General features: G+C 35.5%; 1 protein-coding gene across 1 annotated transcript in view; it reads left to right on the top strand.

Moving 5' to 3' along the window:
• The window catches only part of LOC126979725 (phosphoacetylglucosamine mutase), a 41,214-nt gene extending 18,606 nt beyond the window's left edge, over positions 1-22,608 (top strand). Inside the window, exons 8-12 of the mRNA XM_050829220.1 lie at positions 5,594-5,753; positions 9,622-9,776; positions 12,684-12,873; positions 13,704-13,874; positions 16,050-22,608. Of these exons, the coding sequence (XP_050685177.1) occupies positions 5,594-5,753; positions 9,622-9,776; positions 12,684-12,873; positions 13,704-13,874; positions 16,050-16,136 (763 nt within the window). The 3' untranslated portion in view covers positions 16,137-22,608. The remainder of the gene's footprint in view (positions 1-5,593; positions 5,754-9,621; positions 9,777-12,683; positions 12,874-13,703; positions 13,875-16,049) is intronic.
• The last annotated feature ends 1,594 nt before the right edge of the window (positions 22,609-24,202 follow it).

Genomic DNA, 24,202 nt, shown 5'->3' on the forward strand with positions numbered 1-24,202 from the left:
AATTTTAACTAATTAGCCATTGATTTATTTATTTATTGAAAAGACCAACAGCATAAATATTACAAATTAGTCTTAAAAATTAGTGTACATATAATAGCCAATTACAGGTCTCTCTATATAAACAAAAATCAACTAATGAGTTTTCAACTTAAATTACTTTAACTTATAAACAAAAAAATCGACTTAAATGAATTTCAACTTAATTTACTTTAACATAATAATATGTATAGTTTAAACATTAAAAGAATAATATTATGCGTATGAATGCGAATTTAATATATATATATCTATTATTATATTATGTTATTATCGGTTATAGTGTTTATTTTATGTTTGGATGTGTATGTGTGCGTGTAGTGTGGTTTGTGTATATGTGCGTGTGTTAATGTACCTATTTGTTCGGTTTATATTGCTCCAGTAACATTTTTTGTATCTAGTCTATTCATTAATATTTTAATAATTTCTGTTTTGAAGCTATTTTTACTGCGATTATGAATGTCGACATTCGAAAAAACTTCGTTGTAATGCTTACAAATTCTGTTAATGGGAGAATTTTTACCATAGTTCGTAGTGTAAAATGATAATGAAAAAAGAGGCGTATTTCTCGTTCGTTTTAGTGGTACATTGAAGTTAATACTAGCAAGTAATGTTGGGGAGTCCAGAAGATTAGTTATTATATTAAATAAGAACATTGTATCTAATAACGTTCGTCTGTCTACTAGTGAAATTATATTATGATGCATGCAGCCATCTTTGTAGTTGGAAAAAATTTTATGACGAAAGTTAAGGTGCCTTATAAATTTAGCTTGAATCTTTTCAAGTTTTTCAATATATGTCATATAATGGGGCGACCAGATACAACTTGCGTACTCTAAGACACTACGCACGTATGCATAGTAAACAGATTTAATACATTCAAGGTCATTAAATGGTTTGCAGGTACGTATCACAAAACCTAAGCTCTTGAACGCTTTATTCGCAACGTAATCAATATGCTCAGACATAGTTAGCTTGCTGTCAAAAATAACACCTAAATCCCTAACAACACCTACTTTATTAATAGGAATTCCATTTAGCGAGTATGTAAATTGTATCTTATTTACCTTACGACTAAACGATATCTGTTGACATTTAGGTGCATTAACTGAAATAAAATTGTTTTTATAATACTCAGATAGATTATTAAGAGTAATTTGTAATTCAATGCAGTCATTATGATTGTGTACTTTGTAAAATATTTTTTTATCATCTGCGTATAAAAGATGGTTGCATGGATTAAAATATCTGTATATATCATAAATATATGCGTTGTAAAGCAATGGTCCCAGGTGAGATCCCTGTGGAATACCTGATGGAATTTTCACAAAATCCGATCTGTACCCACCTACTATCACTGCCTGAGATCGATTAGACAGGTATGATTTAATCCATCTTAACAGATCCCCATGTATACCTAGACTTTCTAATTTGGCTAGCAAGATGATGTGGTCTACGCGATCGAAGGCTTTTTCGAAATCAGTGTAAACCACATCAACTTGACCACCATTTTCCATATTTTTAAGGACAAACTGTATAAATTCAGCTAAGTTCGTCAGGGTTGACTTATGTTTAAGAAAACCGTGCTGTGAATGACTTACTCCATTCATAACTGTGGGATAAATTTGATCGTAGACAAGTTTTTCAAATATTTTACTAAATGTATTAAGCATTGAGATAGGTCTATAATTATCAATTTTGGATTTCGAATTTTTTTTATGAATAGGTATGACATTAGCCTCTTTCCATTTAGATGGAAATATGCCCTCTGATAAAGATCTGTCATAAATATATTTGAGAGGTTTAACTAACACTCTGGCACAATTATGAATAAAGATAGGAGGAATATTATCGGGTCCGCTGGATTTATTAATATTAATCGTTTTGAGTAATCGTAATAATTTATTTTTACAGACGCCAGCCTTACCAATTGCATATGCGTCATTACATTTGGGTAATTGAAGACTGTCAAGGTTATAGTTTGAGGCGGGTTCGACAAAAACACTTTTAAAAAAAGTATTAAAACCATTACATATATCCGGGCCGTTGTTAAAGACTTGGTTGTTCAATGATAATGTCTTCGGGTAATTAGATTTTCGTCTCATGAGTTTCACGTAACGCCACATGTTTTTAGGACAAGTTTTAATATCTTTTTGAATTTTAGTTATAAATTTGTTATAAAGTTCACATTCTAAATTTTTCGATCTAGCTCGAAGTAAAGAAAACTCAATATAGTCTAGTGGGTTGTTAAATCTTTTCCATTTAGCATGCATTTTAGATTTTTCTCTGATAATTTTATTTAGTGTATTATTGTACCAAATGGGATAGTGATTGTTCTTATTTATTTTATATTTAGGTACCATCAGGCTGATGCATGTATAAATTTCATCATAAAAACATTTTAATGCGCAATCTACCGTGTCACATGATTCAAAAATATTATGCCAATTAAGATTGTTTAGGTAATCTATAATTTTATCATAACTACATTTTTTAAAATTATACTTCTCTATTGAATTTTCTTCCATGAAATTAAGTGATATATTTGAAGCATCAATTATTAGACATGGATGCGCTGAATCCTCACTGACTAATGAGATCAACGAACGAGTGGTGGAGGCAGAAAAGTTACTAAATACAAGATCTAAATTATTATTATATGAATTTTTAATAAAGTTTCCTTGTTCTAAACCTAATAAATTAAATTCATCTAGTAATAATTGCCCTGCATTTTGAATTTCTACAGAACCCTTCTTAGTAAAAATTGGCCCTAGACAGTTATCCCAATTAATATACGGCAAGTTGAAATCACCTACAATCAAAAAATTATCATTTTTATGTGAATTCATGACATATGTGATACTGGAAGTAACATTTTCTAAAGTATGAGGTAAGTTATTATTAGGTGGCGCATATATTACTGCGATATGTAAGTTCGCACCAACTGAAATATTGAATGAACTAGCCGGAATAGTAACCCATATCATTTCGGTTGGTTGCACTACATTGTTGTTAGTCAAAAGGAATGCACCTAGCTCACTGCGTACAAGTATCATAACTCCACCCCCTCTGGATGTATTCGTAAGAGCTAAATCTCTGTCTATTCGAAACACGTCATATCTAGGATCGCAGAATTCACTATCTAAAATCCCGTCGTGTAACCAAGTCTCTGTGATTAACACTAAGTCAAAATTATGTTTATTTAATTCCCTGTAAAATTCTAAAGTCTTTGTACGTAGGCCCCTAATATTTTGGTAAAAAATAACTAACGATTTATGAGTCATTATTTAGTTCAAAATTACAAATTGTGTAAAAAAGATGCAACGATAAATACAAATAAAAATTACTAGTGTTAGACGCCATTAAATTAATACAGCTATCAAAATTTATAGTAAGTAAGTGTAATAATAAATCAAAAAAAAGTGTAATAATCAAAAACATAATGCGTTATTATATCGTATGAACAGAGTGCTATATAGCTTTAGCATGATCATTACATTATCTATCAGACATAATCGACAGTAAAAGCATAATAATGTTAAATATTGTATAATGTAATATTTAGTATAAAGTATAATAATTGTGGTAGCAGTATCGTGATAAATAAAAAAGCATAATAATGTTAAATATTGTATAATGTAATATTTTGTATAAAGTATAATAGTTGTGGTAGCAGTATAGTGATAAATAAATTTTGTTGTGTTTGAGTTCCTTGTTACTTGGTGATTATTATAATATGTATTGTTAATATACGAGTAAAAATAGTGTGAATATATATATACATGATAATATGACTGGGTGATTGCGTTGGTGTGTAATGCATGTATACAATAGTTAACTGTAATTATCGCAAAAGTAAATATGCAGATCGGTACTGAAAGTGATGGACAACAAATCACTTTATTTTTGAGAGATCTACCTCTTTGTTTATAGGTATTTTCGGAGATTTGTCGTCCCTTCGCACAAAAATTTGGCAATTTCGAATCCATATATACTTGTATGATTTTGATTTTGTAAGCTCTCGACACTTATAAAACAGACTTTTATTTTCAAGCGTGAGGTGTTCATTGACAAATACGCGCTGGTCGCCCTGTAGTCCCATGTGTTTACGAGTAATACCGCGACAGCGCCGTACGCCCGCTAAAATGTTGTCCTTAATATCACGGTTTTTGAACTTGACGATAATAGTGCGCGGTACACCGGGCCTCGATTGCTTCGGTTGTATGCGATTTACAAATTCTATATCCTGTGTGGTTAGGGTGACGTCGATAGACTTGGCTAACTGGATAATTAAGCTATTGAGCTGTTCGTTATTGTGTTCTGGAACTCCGATTATTTCTAGATTTAATAGTCTGTCCCACTGCTCTTTATTCTGTATTTGCGCGCTGAGACGAGCGCACTCAGTTTTCAATATAGTTATATCCTTTTCCTGTTGGCTAATAAGCTCAGACTGTTTTTCCAGGACGGATACTCGAGAGTCCAGTTTGTCCTGACGATCAGCGGCAAAGCAGGCTCCGGACTCGATCTCATTTAATCTAGTCTTAATATCTTTAAGTGAATCTGTCACTTCCGTTTTAAGTAACACGAAATCAGATGAGAATTGTTCCATTTTTTTTGATATAACGGATTCGACTGACGACTTTATGATATCAGAGATGGAGTCCATTAGATCTTTTTGGTATTTTAACATGGTAGTTTCACAGTGACATCCGATATCATGCTGTTTTCTTTTACGTAGGTTAACGTTACTTATGTCCATGTTGTGGCGAGCAATGTCAGGGTCCGACCCGTATCTGGATGGCGGTGTACGTTCCATTGTAACCAAATAAGAAAACTACTCCGACCGTTTGAGAATGCAATACGTTAAAAACCCAACTCAGTGTAGGTAATAGATACACGGTACACACACAACAGCGTACACACCTTATCACTGATGATGAGTTGAAGTAAGCACTACGTATATCTTATTCACTCACCCACGAACGCGTTACTATCGAGTGCGACTGCGATAGACACTTTGTTATCACGCAACACTGGTCACTATAATCTTTGTGTTAAGTTGATAATCCCTTGAGCTAACTTGTAATTAAATTGAAATAATATTAAAACAGAACGGCGCGCACGATCGACCTGAACGAGGCACACGCCGGTAATGAACGATATAATTATTAATTATAATGATATAATTGAGTTTTAAAAGGACCGATATTCAACTTTTTAATAGCATCGGGAAGTTTATTAAATATTTGAATACACATGGCATGACAATTTTTAGTAAACAAAGTAGTCCTGGGTGCTTTTTTGTAAACAAGTATATTTGGATATCGTTGGTCGCGGTCATAGATTTCCTTGGCAGTGGTGAAAAGATATTTGTCTCTTAACAAAAATGCTTATTTCATAAATGTATAGGCACGGCAAGGTAAAAAACGCTTGTGGCGTCATTCATTGCGATATTCGCCTGCGACTCACGGCCACTTGCCTTTTTGGACACTTCTTATACAATTGTTGCTTAAGATACTATAACCGAATAGACCACGAATAGTGATTAATATTTCAGGAATGAAATGCAGCTGTTGGACGGCGACCGTATCGCTACACTGCTCGCGGGCTACATAGCGGAGTTGTTGAAGGGCTGTGACGTCACTCACCTGAGGATGGGGCTCGTGCAAACAGCCTATGCCAATGGTGCCTCCACGCAATATATCACGCAGGACTTGGTAAGCAAACAACCCTTTCGGTTTTCCCGAACCGATACAACTTAGGGACCTTTTAAGATTTGAGCATACTTCTAACTTAAAGGCCGGCAACGCACTTCTTGACCCCTGGAGTTGACCCCTGGGAGGCAACGGTGCCTATTTCTGCCGTGAAGCAGTAATGTGTAAGCATTATTGTGTTTCGGTCTGAAGGGCGCCGTAGCTAGTGAAATTACTGAGCAAATGAGACTTAACAGTTATGTCTCGACGTGACGAGCGCTATTGCCGCTCAGAGTTTTTGTGTTTTTCAAGAATCCTGAGCGGCACTGCATTGTAACGGGCAGGGCGTGTTAAATACCATCAACTGAACGTCCTGCTCGTCTCGTCAATTTCATCTTATATAGAAAAAAAACTATTTAATCATCATATTGCAGATCATTCCCATACGTAATTTTAGGAATACGTTTGAAATAAAAACTGATTTATATAATAACTGGTTTCTTTTATTAGAAGAAACGAAGGGAAATAATAATAATAATTTAATACACATTACAAGTTGAGTGAAATTCTTTTTATATATGTTTTTTTTATGATAATAAGGGACGAGACGAGCAGGACATTCAGCTGATGGTAATTGATGCACCCTGCCGCTCAGGATTCTTGAATAACTCAAAAATTCTGAGCGGCACTACAATTGCGCTCGTCACGTTGAGACATAAGATGTTAAGTCTCATTTGCCCAGTAATTTCACTAGCTACGGCGCTCTTCAGACCGAAACACAGTAATACTTACACATTACTGTTTCACGGCAGAAATAGGCGCCGTTGTGGTACCCATAATCTAGCCGGCATCCTGTACAAAGGAGCCTCCCACTGGTAATATGTCACAGACGACAGTGACAAGCAATAAGTCGCAGTTATTGGGCACATACTAATACTGCGTTCCAAATTTAACTGTAATTATTAATAATAGTGTGATCGAGTCCCGAATCGTCCATTGGTACAAATTAAAATTGTTTAACTTATTAGTCAACTCACTGTGACTGAGTGGACTCACTTGAAGGAGAGTGTCCTTCTGTAGGAACAAGTGCCGTCTGCGGTAGTACCGGTTCTTTCAAATTCAAATATTTTTATTCAAAATAGGATTTGAAGTCACTTATTGAACGTCAAAAACTACCACCCATTCAAAAGAGACTGCCTCAGACCTGAGAAGAATGGGCGCAAGAAACTCACCGGGCTTTTTTTTAAATATATAATATGGATGACAATGTAATATCGTAAAATAAACATGTATAATTAAAGAGCCTGAGGGTGTTCGCTTTATTCCCAGTCCGTGGTGTCATTAAGAAAATCGTTTATGCTATAATAACCTTTCCCACACAAACGTTTTTTAACAATTCTTTTAAATTTCTTAACACATTTGTTTTGTACATTTTCTGGGATCATATTGTAGAAGCATATACATCGCCCAACAAAAGACTTACTAACTCGACCCAACCGAGTAGTAGGCATAACAAGTTTTTGTTTGTTCCTCGTGTTAACATTATGAATGTCACAGTTTCTAGAAAATTCCTCAATGTGCTTATGAACATACAGAACATTATGAAAAATGTATTGAGAAGCAACAGTCAAAACGTTATTTCTTTAAATTTTTCTCTTAATGATTCTTTAGGACCTAGGTTATAAATCGCGCGAATAGCCCTCTTCTGCAGCACAAAGATGGTATTAATATCGGCCGCACTGCCCCATAACAATATACCATAGAACATAATACTATGAAAATAACTAAAGCATACTAATCTCGCCGTATCTATGTCAGTTAACCGTCTAATTTTCTTAACGTTTTAACAGCTCTTAAATATAATTATTTTGTAACTGAGTAGACGTCGAATGAGTGTTGTAGTTGTATTTAGTTATTCTGGCGCTAGTGAAGAAGTTATCCTATCACTTACTACCGATATGTCGTTACAGACATCTGTTTGCTTCGATTCTGCAATACGTCACAGACTTCTTATACTCATCTCTTCATCTACATCATCCCTTATAATATACAAAACTAATTTTTAACCATCAAACTCTATGTAGAATAGTTAAAGATTGTAAATATTCAGTTAGTTTTTTTTTTACTGAAAATTGCATATTAAACTTTACAAAAATCGTACGTTTTTGTTAATTAAAGAAAATGCAGCAAAACGTGTTGAGATACTAACTTTTTGTTAATAAGATAGTGAATTGAAGTGGGATAATTATTTGACATTTTTATACAGTCATTGTATAGCCGAGTGGTTAGCGTACCTACCTACTAAGCTAGAGGTCCCGGGTTCGAATCCCGGTAGATGCAAGCATTTATATTATGAATATCGATGTTTGTTTCCGAGTCATGGATGTTTATATGTTTTTATGTATGGGCAAATTTGGGGCAAGATTATTATTATTTTGGTCACGGGCGAGATTCTGCAACAAACCGAGATTTAGTTACGTTTTTATTGATTTTCGTTTAGTATTACTACAAACCTTCCACCCTCCCTTCCTCTTTAATTTGCGAGATACCATAAAAAAGTGTGTGTGTACTTATATGTACGCACGCAAGAAGTTATTCTTCTTTGGCATAATAAAATAGAAATCCTCAAAAAATATATTCCTTATGCTGTTCTACGTGTGTAGGAAGAACAGTATTGTAATAAAGAAGGTATTAAATACAACCAATGAAAATATTACCACATAATTTAGTTAAATAACGTTTATTTTTATACAAATATAAAGCACCAGATTTCATGGCATTCACAATACTTGACAATACCGCGTCACACTTTTATAGTTCAGATCAAGTGCCATCTATCGAAAACCTACATCATTAAAATGTTAAAAATTTAAACGAAATAAACCACACTAAAGATGTCGCTATTAACCTAAATGACTTTTAATTCTTTATAAAATGAAATCTATAATATTTAATTAGTTAATGAACAACTTCCATACTTTACATCATAAAATAATATTAAATTATTGTAAAATCAGTATTATATCACATAATTTAGTCTGAAGTAGGATACAAATGGTCTAGTTGACCACAACAACTAACGTCAGGGTGTCGAATTTGCGTGACGGTCAGCGCGCGCCTAAAAAAATGCCAAATTAGTGTAATGTCATCGATCCTCGATAAATCTACAAAGTTCGAACGAAATCTATCCGTTTAAAGTGGGTCAAAATCGCGCCCAAAGAAGTTGGTTACAAACATAAAAACATACAGGTGAAGCTAATATAAAGCGTATAAAAAAGATATACATCCCAAGCAAACTTAACTTAACATCAATCATACAATAGTTATTATTTCATAGGCTTATTCATTTTAATTTATAATATAATGTCATTAGCTACACAATGATATTGAGTTCAGTCGAAGTAAATTTTTATTATTTACTATTTTATCGTCAAGAAAATCTTTTAATGAGTAGTATGCTTTTATTAAGTTAGATTTGAGTGACTTTTTAAAGTAGAATATATTTTCGCGCTTAATATTGTCAGGTAACTTATTGTAAATTGTTGGTCCCATGCAAAAGATGCCGTTTCGATACAACTCTGTTCTGGACTTCAAAGGTCGTAATTTGTTGTCGTTTCGTTTCGAAATTAGGATTTCATATTTATTGATATTATTCTTTACCATAACTGCTACTTCATAAATATATATTGATGGCAAGCTAAGAATATTTAATTTAATAAAGTGAGGTTTACATGATTCGGTTGCTTTTAGTGAGCAGACAGATCTGACACATTTCTTTTGAGCTTTGAATACTTCATAAATAAATCCCTGGAGCATTACCCCAGAATAGTATCCCATACCTCAGAGTGCTTTCTACATTATGGTGCTAACTAACATGAAAAAAAAATTCCAGAAAGTTCCGGTGACGTGTGTAAAGACGGGCGTGAAGCATTTGCACCACGCGGCATTATCGTATGATATTGGAGTCTACTTCGAGGCCAATGGACACGGCACGGTCGTCTACAGCGATCTGACCAAGTCTACAGTCTCCAGGATCGCGCAGGAAGGGTCAGTCGTACGAGCAAACGATTTTCATAAAATGCATTTATTTTCTCAAAATTGATTTTTTTATGTCAATTAAGGACGAGAGGACGTTCAGATGATGGTAATTGGTACGCCCTGCCGGTTAAAATGCCACTGCATTGATCGGCACTACAATAATTGCGCTCGTCACCTTGAGACATAAGATATTAAGTCTCATTTGCCCATAAATATCACTAGCTACGGGGCACCGTAGACCGTTCAGACCGAAACACAATAATGCTTACACATTACTGCTTCACGGCAGAAATAGGCGCCATTGTTGTACCCATAATCTAGTCGGCAACCTCTGCAAAGGAGCCCCCATGTGGTAATTGATTCCTTTAGAATTCTTAATGATGTCAGTTCAAACACTATCACCGCTTGGGAAACAAATGACGCTATGAGAGAGAAGAAGCGGCGCAAGAAACTCTCCTACTATTCTTTTTTTGCGCTCTTTTAAATTCAATATTGTACTGTCGATCGCTGTCCGATCGCTTAGATATTCAGCTCGTTACAATTTTATTGAAGTTGTACTTCTTTAGGCGCGTTATGAAAAAATGATGAGAGTGAAATTTTAAGATGCGCGCGCATCACTGTAACACAATTATAGTTGAAGTTGGTTCCTAAAATTTTCTGACGTTTGCGTCATTCGTTTTTTTTTTTGGTTTCTTCGTCCATTATTAGGAGAGGCAAAGGGTTCAAGCCCATACAGCCGTATTCGTTATTTAATAATTAATTGTCAAAGCTATCATTGTAAGATTTTTACAATATTGTTCTTTCTACAAACGAAGATAAATAATTTTAAGGATTTTTGCTTTGTTACGCCAAAGAAGTATAACTTCTTGCGTGCATACATAAGTACACACACACTTTTTTTTAATCGACATTCCATACGATTACGACGTCTAATCGATGACAGTACCTCGATTTTGTCGCGTTATGGTGACGTGGATTTGCGAATTCCTCTTTTTTCATTTACTATCGTGGCGTGCTTACCAGCGAAAATACAGAAGGCTCCCGAAGATATAACATCGACAAGAGCTTCGTTAGTCGACCCTTGTTAAGTCCTAGTTTTTTTTCGGTTCTTGGGTGCCTGGTTTTACCCTTTTGGTCCACTTATCAATCCCGCTTGTGGTATGTCCAGCCCATCTCCACTTCAAGCCACCTATAACTTTAAAATTTCGGCTGTGTTCAATAATATAATAACAAAGATACAATGGAAAACTGTACTATTAATAAAAAAGAAACAGGGGTTTGATGTCCCATAGGAATATGTAATATATTAAATATTTCTTATCACTACGTACCAGTCTCTCTACAAGGGAGGCTCCTTTGCACAGGATGCCGGCTAGATTACTGTGTTTCGGTCTGAAGGGCGCCGTAGCTCGAGACTTAACATCTTATGTCTCAAGGTGGCGTCACCGTGGCGCAGTTGAAGTGCTGCTCAGAATTTTTAAGTTTTTCAATTATCCTGAGCGGCACTGCATTGTCTCAATTACCACCAGCTGAACGTCCTGCTCGTCTCGTCCCCTATTTACATATAAAAAAAAAGTCATGCTTTCTTATATAATACACAGTACTTTTCCCGGGGCGTAAAGAGAATAGGGGAGTCGGGCCAGGCTTGTCCGGGTTAATTACCACACTCGCACAGAATACCGGCGTGAAGTAGCAGCCTAGTGCCGCTATGTTTCGCATAGGTTAGTGTCGAGGACCGGTGGCCACACCCCCCCCCCCCCTTGTGCAAGTGGACCTCCAGCTTCCTCACTGGGGGCAGCATACAGGTCGTTGTCGACGGATATTGCTCGAACCCGAAGCCCGTGAATGCTGGAGTGCGCCAAGGCTGTGTGCTGTCTCCCACGCTGTTTCTTCTGCATATCAATGATATGTTGGACACCTCCAACATTCATTGCTATGCAGACGACAGCACTGGTGATGCCGTATACACTGGCCATGCAGGTCTCTCTCGGGAAATCGTCGACCAGTGCCGGGAGAAACTTGTGTCTTCTATCGAGTCCTCTCTTGAGAAGGTCGCGGAATGGGGAAAATTTAACCTTGTCCAATTTAACCCCCAGAAGACTCAAGTTTGCGCGTTTGCCACTAAAAAAACCCCATTTGTCGTATCACCGCTCTTCGACAACACTTCCCTCAAAGCCTCGCCTGGTATCGGAATACTGGGTCTCGAAAGCGATTGCCAATTTCGTGGTCATTTGGAAGGCAAAGCCAAATTGGCTTCAAAGAAACTGGGCGTCATTAATAGAGCACGGCAATACTTCAAGCCGGCCCACATACTAGCGCTCTACAAAGCGCAGGTCCGGCCACACATGGAGTATTGCAGTCATCTCTGGTCTGGCGCACCCCAGTATTAGCTCGATCCATTAGACCGCGTGCAACGCAGAGCAGCTCGAATTGTCGGGGACACAGTGCTCTGTGAACGGCTGGACCACTTGGCGTTGCGTAGAGACGTCGCTTCATTGTGTGTCTTCTACCGCATTTATCACGGGGAGTGTTCCGAAGAGCTGTTTAACCTGATTCCTACCGCCGAATTCCACCTTCGCACGACACGCCACAAGTTAGGATATCATCCTCACCATCTGGATGTGTGGCGGTCCTCCACAGTGCGGTTTTCAAGGAGCTTTCTTCCACGTACTACAAAGCTGTGGAATGAGCTTCCTTGTGCGGTGTTTCCGGGACGATACGACATGGGTACCTTCAAAAAAAGCGCGTACACCTTCCTTAAAGGCCGGCAACGCTCCTGTGATTCCTCTGGTGTTGCAAGAGATTGTGGGCGGCGGTGATCACTTAACAACAGGTAACCCGTACGCTCGTTTGTCCTCCTATTCCATAAAAAAAAAACAGTCAAGTTTATTTATTTATTACTTCGGTACATTATAGTGACGCAGAGCAGCGCAAGTCAGCTCAACTACTACTAGATCTGATAGACATGACGAACGAGACAGTGGGCGACGCCATATCAGACCTGTTCCTGGTCGAGAGCGTCCTGTGCGCGAGAGGACATGACGTCACACAGTGGATGCAGACCTACCGAGATCTGCCCTGCAGACAGCTTAAAGTTACTGTTGAGGTAAACCTTCTAATAGTAATTCTTACCAAACAAAACTGGCATTGAGGTAACTCTCTACATGGAGATTCCTACCAAACCGAATTGCTACTGTAAATTAAAGTAACCGTTTAGGTTAACTCTTTTGATTATCCGAACCAACACAAATTGCTATTGTAAATCAGTGACTGTTAAAGAAACTCTTATGATACTCATTTCTATCTACCAAAAAATGGCTATTGTATATCAAAGTAACCGTTAAAGTTAACTCTTTTGATTATCCGAACCAACACAAATTGCTATTGTAAATCAAAGTAACTGTTAAAGAAACTCTTATGATACACATTTCTATCTACCAAAATTGCTGTTGTATATCAAGGTAACCATTGAGGTTAACTCTTTTGATTATCCGAACCAACACAAATTGCTATTGTAAATCAAAGTAACTGTTAAAGAAACTCTTATGATACACATTTCTATCTACCAAAATTGCTGTTGTATATCAAGGTAACCATTGAGGTTAACTCTTTTGATTATCCGAACCAACACAAATTGCTATTGTAAATCAAAGTGACTGTTAAAGAAACTCTTATGATACAATCACTATCAACCAAAATTGCTATTGTATATCAAAGTAACCGTTCATGTAACTCTTTTGATATTCACTCCTTTTAACCAAAATTGCTATTGTAAATCAAAGTAACTGTTGAGGCTTATCTTCTGAAACAAATTCCTATCAAACAAAATTGCTGTTGTAAATCAAAGTAACCGTTGATGAAACTCTTCTGATATTAACTCCTATTAACCAAATGTAGGAAATATAAATAAATTGTAAATAACTATTTGTATTTCAGAACCGCAACGCAATATCAACGACAGACGCTGAACGTAATTGCACCGCTCCCGAATCACTCCAGTGTAAAATAGACGAACTCGTCTCCAAGTATGAGAGTGGCAGGTCATTTGTCCGTCCCTCTGGCACCGAAGACATCGTGAGGGTCTACGCAGAGGCTGATACCCAGCAGGTAATTGGAAAGATCTTAATCTTGGGAGTGGTCAAGTGTGGAGTGGACTCAAAATTAACCAGTGGGAGGCTCCGATGCCGGCTAGATTATGGGTACCACAACGGCGCCTATTTCTGCCGTGAAGCAGTAATGAGTTAGCTAGCGAAATTACTGGACAAATGAGACTTAACACCTCACACCACGTCTCAAGGTAACGAGCGTAATTGTTGTGTGAAATGGGCAGGGCGTATCAATTACCATTAGGTGAACGTCCTGCTCGTCTCGTCCTTTATTATCATAAGAAAAATATTTTTGATGAAGGATTAAGTGACAGAAACGCAACAAGATAATTGGCCCTGATAAAGACTCAAATTACTGAAACATATTGAGGGCACATATTCGAAGTAGATAGCACATACACTAGGACTCACTGAGCACAAATTCAAGAAATATATTAAAGTTTATTTGACAAAGAAGACTTACTATAGTATATCTTGTCTGGTTCAGCGCAGGCCACTTAAAATTGTATAATCAAAGTCCAATAAACTTTATTCAATTACCTAAGCGCTTTTGAATAGTCACTATAAATATTTCTTTGAAATTACTGAATTTACCATATTATGTTCGCAAAAAGTTGAGCTCGTGAAAATGGCCACTCTTTTCAATTGTTCTATGTAATACTCACTATATACCTCCACTTAAATTAAATTACCCGTGACCTCTCGGGTTCGTATCGAACCACAGACATGGATCCAAATAGATGCCGCCAGTGTATGTACCTCGCGTGTCAAAAATATGACAAAAATATATATATTTTTTATTATGATATATAAACAATATGTTATGTTTTTAAAGTGATAACCCTCACTTCTAGGATTAATACACAAATAAAATTTTGTTTTTCAAATTTTATTTGTATTGTTTAGATTTACAAGAGCGACATCTCAAGTAAATTTCCTAATATGCAAATATTGGGGTTGAGCAGGTTATCATCTGTAAAGTAGATCCTGTAGATGAAGCCATAACCTCAGAGTTGAACAAAGCAAACATAATTTTATAGCGAGGCGGTACTCGAACGGTTAGCTCAGTTGGTTAGAGCACCGGCACGGAACGCCGGAGGTCGTGGGTTCGAATCCCGCATCGTACATAAAATTTTGTTTTTCAAATTTTATTTGTGTACGATTTATAATACATTGCCCATTTTAGTAATAAGCAATACCGACTATTGATGTACTGAAAACGTCAACTAATGATGAGGTGAGTGGCTAAACGTCAGGCTCGATGCACTGGCGTTTTTAACGTCACAGTAGGTACAAAAAAAAGGGCACGCTTGGTTTTCATACAGACGGAGGGATTTGCGTTATCTACTTGGATCTATGTGTCTGTGGTCCGAACCATCCGTTCGAGTGACATATGCTACGTAAGTCTTATTCAACTCTCAGGTTGTGGCTCCATCTACAGGATCAACTTTACAGTTGATAACCTAATAATTATATTAAAAGGGGGCGTCCATAAATTATGTGAGGTGTTTTTTTGAAATTTCTGTACCTCCCTCCCACCCTAGTGAGGTGTCGTGAGATTTTATTCAACCCCCTCCCCCATCCCCCAATATCACGTGAGTTTTTTCAAAATGGGGGTTTCTTACGTAAACGCGTTGGATTGTTATTGTAAAAAGAAAAAGAAATTTTGCTTCGTGCTTTTATTTACGACTAGTTAAAATTAGTAATAAATATTGCTGAGAGTTATAAGTGTAATAAAAATTGAACAATAGAATACTTACTTAAATCGTAACTACTGTGATTAAAAAAAGAATATCTACTCTAATTCAGTCCATGGAGAATCATGCGCGGTCTCAAGAGAGACTATTAGATCCAACATTTCCATATGATAAAATGGATCAAAATAGTATATTTTTTTTTGTTTCAATTAGAAAAAAAATGCGTGATATTTGCCGAGACCCCCCCTCTCTGCAACGTAAGATTGGATGAGATTTGACTCGACCCCCTCCCCCCCTTAAACATCTCACGTTATTTATGGACGCCCCCTAATCACCCATATTATACCAACAATTATTATATTAAGAAATTGATTTGTTCATAAATTTCGGCTACAAATTAATTCAATTATTCCCAGAAGTAAGGGATATCACTTTAAAAAAAATAACAAATTGTTTACTTCCACTTATTATTGTTTCAGAATGCTGATAGATTAGCAGCAGAAGTATCGCAAGCTGTTTATGACTTAGCCGGCGGGGTAGGTGATCGACCGACGGTGCCTGCCTAATGTAACAGATCTGACTATACTTATATACAGAGAAGTAGTGCAATGTTTGATTATTGCGGTTGAAACGAATTAATATCACCACTCGATTTAATTGTGTTTTAGATTAGAAATATTATTGCGAATTTTTATTTTATTATGATGGACATCTTTTCACTTAAATTGACATGTTTTTGGTTTGATTGGAACGTAAAGACTTTTAAGCAAAACCAACCAGACAATACAAACATGTAAACAGTTCAAATTAATTTTAACTGCACGATCCCTCGTGAGTTACATCGAAATTTATAAATAGGAGTTCTCCTGGTAATTGGTAAAACTATAAACTTTCCTGTTTATTTGGTGACACGAGCCTGTACTAAGGAAGTTGCGAGATATTCCCAATACAAGTGTCCTAAGACAACTTACTGGGAAGTCTCAACCACTAAAATGTATATTTACCAGTGGGAGGCTCCTTTGCACAGGATGCCGGCTAGATTATGGGTACCACAACGGCGCCTATTTCTGCCGTGAAGCAGTAATGTGTAAGCATTACTGTGTTTCGGTCTGAAGGGCGCCGTAGCTAGTGAAATTACTGGGCAAATGAGACTTAACGTCTCATTATTAGGGCAGGGCGTATCAATTACCATCAGCTGAACGTCCTGCTCGTCTTGACCCTTATTTTCATAAAAAGTTTATTTGTACGTCGTCGCCTGTAGACCGTGGGATTGCCAAATCGAAAGCACCATACGACAACGCATAACTGAAAATCAACTGTGCCGTATGGCACACTATTCCCTCACCCAGTTTTTACTCTTATTTTGATTGTTTGGTGTTCTATTTTCCTATAAACTTATTAACCAATGAAATCTGAGAGAGATATTTTTTGAGATTGTTTAAATTTGCTACACCAAGGTCGTTCAAGGTCAAGGTCACTTTCTAATTTCACTGTGTCTCTCATTGTGTCATGTGTCTCCTTCGCTGTTAGTAGTTGATACTTAACAGCGATACAATTAAAATATTATTTTTAATCAATTGTATTTTTTTTTAGTCTGGTTGGCAGAGCTTTAGTCAAATATTGCTAGTCGTTACTTGTTTAATTATATTTTTTCTAATAATAAATAAATATATATACATATTTTGCATATTAAATAGCTAATTCGAGTTAAAAATTGCATTTATTGTCATTCCAGAACAATAATTATTATGCGACTGAAACCTAATGACAGAATTTCTTTATATTTCATCTAACAGACTGCATTTGGTAAACTAAAAAAGTGATTTAAATATGTAAATAACCTGAATAGTTTTAAGAATTCTTTATTGGTAATAATATAAATAATGCTTTATTCAATAATAAATCGATTATATAAATAGATTGTATAGAGTCATATAAAATGGTACAAAAACCGTAATAAAATAGGTTTTAATGTTGTGATCTTTTTCTATTATTCTAAAATGTGAACACTGCCTTAGCTCTATTTACACACTTATAATACCTATTTGTCTCCACATAAATTATATACAAAAAATATTGTGTGTAACACAATAGTATATTTTACACTGTCATAAAACTTATATTATGCCTATTTGCACAGAATTATATCAACTAAAAGTAGTGTCTACGACAGATATGTATGTATAAATTTACAATAATTATTGTGTTTTGTATAAGATATCAATATATATATATATATATAATAAAATCGTAATAAAGTTGAAACTGTACATTTAAGATTTTCTTTAAAAAATGCGTGCTGTTTGTTCTACAAATCCTGAATTTTGTCTTTTTGTCCATTAGTCTGTATGTTCGGACAAAATGCAAAAACTACCGAATAGATTTAAATGTAATTTTGCCGAGACTATCTGTTAGCCTATATATTATCACGTTAGATGTAGACTACACGGACGAGTATAAAAAGAAGGACTCCGCGCCGTGATAGTAGTAAGTGAAGCACCGTTATGCTAGTGTGTGTGGGGTTACGGGGGATACTTTACACAATCTTTTCTCCCTTAAATAATCATATATGGCCACAAATAATTATATAGTATCGTTTTTACACTTTTTCACAACGCACGAGGGCATTTTGAAAATATTTTATTGAGACGCAAACTGATCTGTCACAGACGATGACAATTCTCATAAGGCCGCCTATCGGCCTGTAGTAGTGTAAGTGTGTGCGTGGGGCTATGTATTTACACGTTAATCGGCTTAACCAACCTTACATGAGTAAGGTGACACGGAGTCCTTATTTTTTTACTAGTCCGTGGCAGACTACAGTATTTTTGATGCTTTATGGCGGACATACAGATATCGAGCGACTCGAATACAATTTTAAACAATTATTTCAATTATTTTAAAAATACTTATTACATTATCATTATGAAAAATGTTGTAACTGCCATTGAGCCATTAACAGTTATATAGAAAGTAATGTGTGTAACATAGTTTTTAAATTATTAACACGGTTGATAAAATAATAACACTAAAACAATAATTTGATTATTAACAGCATTAAATTATTTTAGGTTTCTATGATTACCTACTGTAAAGATAAAATATATATTTTATTGAATTTAAGCTACAACCTGAGAGTTGAACAAAGCATACAAGATTTTATGACGATACGGCTCAGTTGGAAAGAGCGCTCGCACGGAACGCGTGAGGTCGCGGGCTCGAGTCCCATATCGTTCATAAAATTTTGTTATCAATTTTAATTTGTGTAAATATTTTATACTAATATTATCGAGTAGACTCATTCGTATTGAAGTACGTCATTTATTACAAATATGCGGACACAAAAGTTATATGATTATTCTTAACTAACGTGATTCAGCGTGCCATTCCATTTCTGACGCCTTTTTTACCGACTTTAAAAAAGGAGGAAGTTCTCAATTCGTCGGTATGTTTTTTTTTGTTTGCTTGTATTTTTAATATTGTGACCGAAAACAACACCGGCCTGTTACTATTTATGAACAGACAATGTGACAGCTTTTTAAATATTTTTTTGCGAGATATCAAACAGACTTCAATAATTTGTACTAACCGGTTACATAATCTTGGCGTCACATCGTCGCTTTGTTACGGTGTGCAAAACAAGCATCACTATAATGTTATTACGAATAAATAAATAAAAAAAATTATTTTGTCACTATCATATTATATTGATGTAAAGTTGTTGTAAAAAAAATATATTAAATTAGGCGTCACTTTGCGGAAATCCATAATTATACAAATGATTTAAGTTTTCTTTAGTGTTAATTCCGCCAATATTTGTTTTTAAAACAATTCGACACGTATTTCGCCTCTACACGAGGCATCCTCAGGACCCGTTGTCTCGCCAAAATCTGGCACGAGACTCGAAAGTAAAGTTGTTGTGTTGTGATGCTGATTATTAATATTATAATGATGAAAAATCAATGAATGTGGTTTAAGTAAAAGAATTATTATTTTTCTGGCATAACTATTATACCTACAGAATTACTGAAGTATTAACAACTAAAGTTAAAACTTAACAATGAAAACTCCAAAAACGAAACGTACCTTACGGTAATGAAACTGCTAACTGTACTGGCGCAACAAGACAAGCGCGAAGGGGTGAAAGGGTACCGGGAGGGGGCTTTACCTTCCAGCGAGGAACAGAGATATTGTGACCGTGTAGTTAACCACAACGGCGCTTATTTCTGTCGTGAAGCAGTAATGTGTAAGCATTACTGCGTGAAATTGAACATCTTATGTCTCAAGGTGACGAGCGCAGTTGTATTGCCCCTCAGAATTTTTTATTGTTTCAATTATCTTGAGCGGCACTGCATTGTAATGGGCAGGGCTTATCATTTACCATCAGCTGAACGTCCTGCTCGTCTCGTCCCTTATTTTCATAAAAAAAATATTGGTAATTTGTTTAAATTTTCCTCGTAGGTGTGAAGAAGTATGAAGCTGTATATATATGTATATCCCTCACGAGTAATGTGAGCATTTTTTTTTGATGCAACTCTACGAGTAGCTTTATATGGTGCTTAATACTTTCGTAAGGTTTGGTGCAATCCTACCTGGTGCCTAAATTAGCAGCTAGTTTTGGTTGTGCTTTAAATGTGGTAGATTTTTATCCTATTGAATTCTTTGTGGTTACAGAAAACTCGTGGTTTATTGCCATATTATAATATATATATAATATAACTAGCTGACCCAGCAAACGTTGTATTGCCGATATTAAAATCGCGATACAAAAGTACCTGTTGATCGTAGATGGGTGAAAATATGAAGTTGTATGTATTTTTTAATGCTGACTCATAAACAAACAAATTTAAAAAAATTAAAAAAAAAATCGTGTGGACCACCGTTTACATTTAGGGGGATGAAAAATAGATGTTGTCCGATTCTCAGACCTACCAAATATGCACTCAAAATTTCATGAGAATCGGTCAAGCCGTTTCGGAGGAGTTGAATGTTTAACACCATGACATGAGAATTTTATATATTAGATATTACTTTCAAAACCTTAGATGTAACGTGTTGAATGCAGCATAAAGACGAAAAGTCGTATTTATAATTAGCTGAATTATAAGAAGAAAGCAAATGTAATTATATTTTGAACTAGTCGTTTGAGATTATATGTTTTACGGTTGTGACCAATGGTACAGGCTTTTTATTCTTTCGTACGATTCTTGCTCATTGAACGAATAAAAGACCGTCTTTTGGCGCAGAGTGCGGGATTCTAGCGAATAGTACTATTTCATAGATAGTTTTTGATTCGTTTCGTTCTGAGAACCTTTAACCAAAGCTCTTTATTTTTTTTTTTCTCAGAGGTATTTATTAAGATCATTTGTACGTCTATCTGGATAGACTGACAGCTGTGAAAACGTCGAAAACAACTGAGGTTGACAGTTAACCTCTATTTTGAGCAATCCACGCACACTAACACAAAGTGACATACAAATCTCGAGTGTCAGACGTAACGTAACACGAAATTATTAACCTGGCCTGTTTTCATCGGTTATCTAGCAGCAAGAGGCTTTATCAAGACGTTTAAATTATCTAAGGATTTTTGGTTATATGAGTTCATTATAAAGGGTTTGTTGAATTAACCGGTATAGAGCGGTTTTTTAACTATTATTGGTCTCTCTGACATAAAATAAGATATACAACATTAATTGTGTAGTAATTATATTTAACATAATTACATATTGTTAAGAATTGTCTCAGCTTATATTTAAAATATCTGGACGACCGAGCCTTGCTCGGATTTTTAAGAATGTACAAAACTTGAACAAAAAAAAAACTAATAGGACATCTGGATTTGAACCGGGGTCTTCTGCTTTCCGGATCACCCAATGTCCCATCTGAGCTATAATAGTCTTGTATATAGTGGCGAAATTTACCTTTGTATTCTAATGATATTGTAGCTGTTTCTAATTCAAACATGGATAAAACCATTTTTTTTTTAATTGAAACCTAGCTAGATCGATTTATCACCCCCGAAATCCCCTGCATACTTAATTTTATGAAAATCGTTGGAGCCGTTTCCGAGATTCAGATTATATATATATATATATACAAGAATTGCTCGTTTAAAGATATAAGATATAATATAATAAATACATATTGAATTCGTCGATATTTGGTATGAAATACTATAAAATGTTTTTTAATAGCATCTACCGTTTAATTGTAACGATATGATGCGTGTCGCTTAGTATTGTGGTACGGGGGACGCAGCTGTTGCGAAGCGCAGGCCAATTATAAGCTTAAATACTTACGGCCGTACCCCATATACTATCTACAGATAGAGATAAATTGCTACCTTCTACTGTCAGTAATTAGCTGTCAATAATATAAAGCTGTCCCAATATACCCGATAAGTCATTCTTATCGCCAGTTCACTGTTGCAATTTCCATACAAACTTCTATCGCTGGCAAGCTATACGTATTGACAGACAGCGTGTACGGATAAAATGAGTTACGGCCGAAGTTTAGTGGGACAGAAAAGTTAACTTTAATTACAATTTTTTATCTCCACAGCCGGAGATAGACTGAATATTGGGAATGGCCGTTAAAGTCCTGGCAACGCTCTAACAATTCATCTGTTTTGTATCGCGGAAGAATCTTCTATTCTATATATGTATATCTATTACAATAAACAGTTTTTTTCTGGTATTTAATGCTCTCTGCACAATAGAACGGATTTAATATATGCATATAGTGTAGATGTTTTGTCGACGCAATATAAAATTCATACCTATCTATCTACTAAACATTGTAAGGAAAGTCATATTATATAGTATTATTTCTATTTGATTAAGCAAAATAATAACTTCTTTAGTAATGCAATTTTTTTTTATATTGTAATCTTTACTGTCTGGTTGTCTTCAAGGAAACGCTTATGAGATATAAAAAATAATCAATACCATTCTGTTGTCGTAATAAATGTAAGTCTTAATGTTTTATTTTTCTTTGTTTAAATCCTTTAACTTCATTAAATAATATTAAGACTAAAAATCTATTTTATTTCTATATCATTTAAATTTTAACTTACCTAGTAAAATATCATTAGTTCAAAGAATTTTTAAAACAAGATGGCCACTAAACAGACCAGTTAAACGACGAGAAATTTTGTAATTTTCCTGCCATATCCAACATAGAATGAGACGGTGAAAATATATAGTTATGGTCCATTAAGAGAATGACATGTTTCTCGCAGTATCAGGAAGTCGAAATATTAAATTTTCAAAATAAAAGGTTATCCAAGGCCCATAAGATTCGAATGAAGAGACTAATAGCCTCAATGAATCCTTGAAAACCGGCGGGAAGTAACGTCCATACGGAAGCGCAGTGAGCATTCTGATATGTTAGGTCGATCCAGATGAGGTAACGAACGAAAGAGAATAAGTTGGTGGGACTAGGCGAGTGAGGGAGAAGGCAAGATCGCCAAGTCGACGAGCTTGCATAATACGCGAAGTTTGTACTCCTTTTCCAGCACATTTCGCGCTAAGAGTAGAAGAGTTTCACGAAAGAGTGTGACATTTGGCACACTGAAAGTGTACATGGGTGGAAAAAAACTGAAGGGAGCTTAAATTAAAAAACATCATAACGTTGAAATTGCCGACAGAAGTGAAAACTTGAACAAAGAAACACAAGTATAACTATCGCCTTAATTAGAGTATTCGCTAATGACAAAGCCTTAAAACCAAATAATTAACACAGAAAACGTGGAAAAAAATCCTCCACTTTTCTGTCACTTACAATCAAACTATGGATTGAGCTTGCGCGATGTTTCCTGAACGATATGACAGTAGTGCCTTCCCCTGGCTCCTCTTCCATAAAGTGGAAAACCTTTTGCAATTTAATGAATCTGTTTTTGAAAATTAGACGTTTCTTATTACAATGAAATATAATGTTTTGCTCAAAGTAATCATATTGTTATCAGTGATAAGATAGGTAGGTACCTGTCTGTTGGCGTAAGAACACACATTGCATTGGATGTGAAATTGATGATTATTTAACTTTTTATCACGGTTATATTTCAGGAACACCTGCTTCACCAACTTTCTTCACAACAGTGACATTTAGAAATAATAAGGTTTAAAGTATGGAATGGCCGTTTCATTGTAATAGGTAGTAGGAATTGACATAGAACCTTCATGGTTTGAGATTTTTGAGTGAAACTTTTATGTAGTCTTCTTTTTAAAAAATGTGCATTTATTCGATTATCGACTTTCAGTTGTTATTTTTACTCAGCTTAGACAAGAAAGTTGGATACTTCGAAAATTCGAGTTATTTTTGAATACGAGTTCCGACGCAGAAGTAGCTCGCAATATCAACGTTGCGATAGAGAGAAGATACTGATACTGAACGCACCGTGCGATTTTGGTTTAAACGCTTTCGTCATGGAAACTTTGATTTGAAGAACCACGTGGAAGACATGCCCACACAGGTGAATAACAATGAATTGAAAGAGACGGTGGAAGCCGATACGAGCCAAAGTACGCAGAAATTAGCGGTTTAACATCACCTTACCAACAATATTGACTCGTTTGCGTCTAATCAATAAAATCAAAAAAATATGAAAAATGGGTGCCTCATGACTTGACTG

Source organism: Leptidea sinapis, chromosome 4 (assembly GCF_905404315.1).
Source record: "Leptidea sinapis chromosome 4, ilLepSina1.1, whole genome shotgun sequence".
Lineage (NCBI taxonomy): Eukaryota > Metazoa > Arthropoda > Insecta > Lepidoptera > Pieridae > Leptidea > Leptidea sinapis.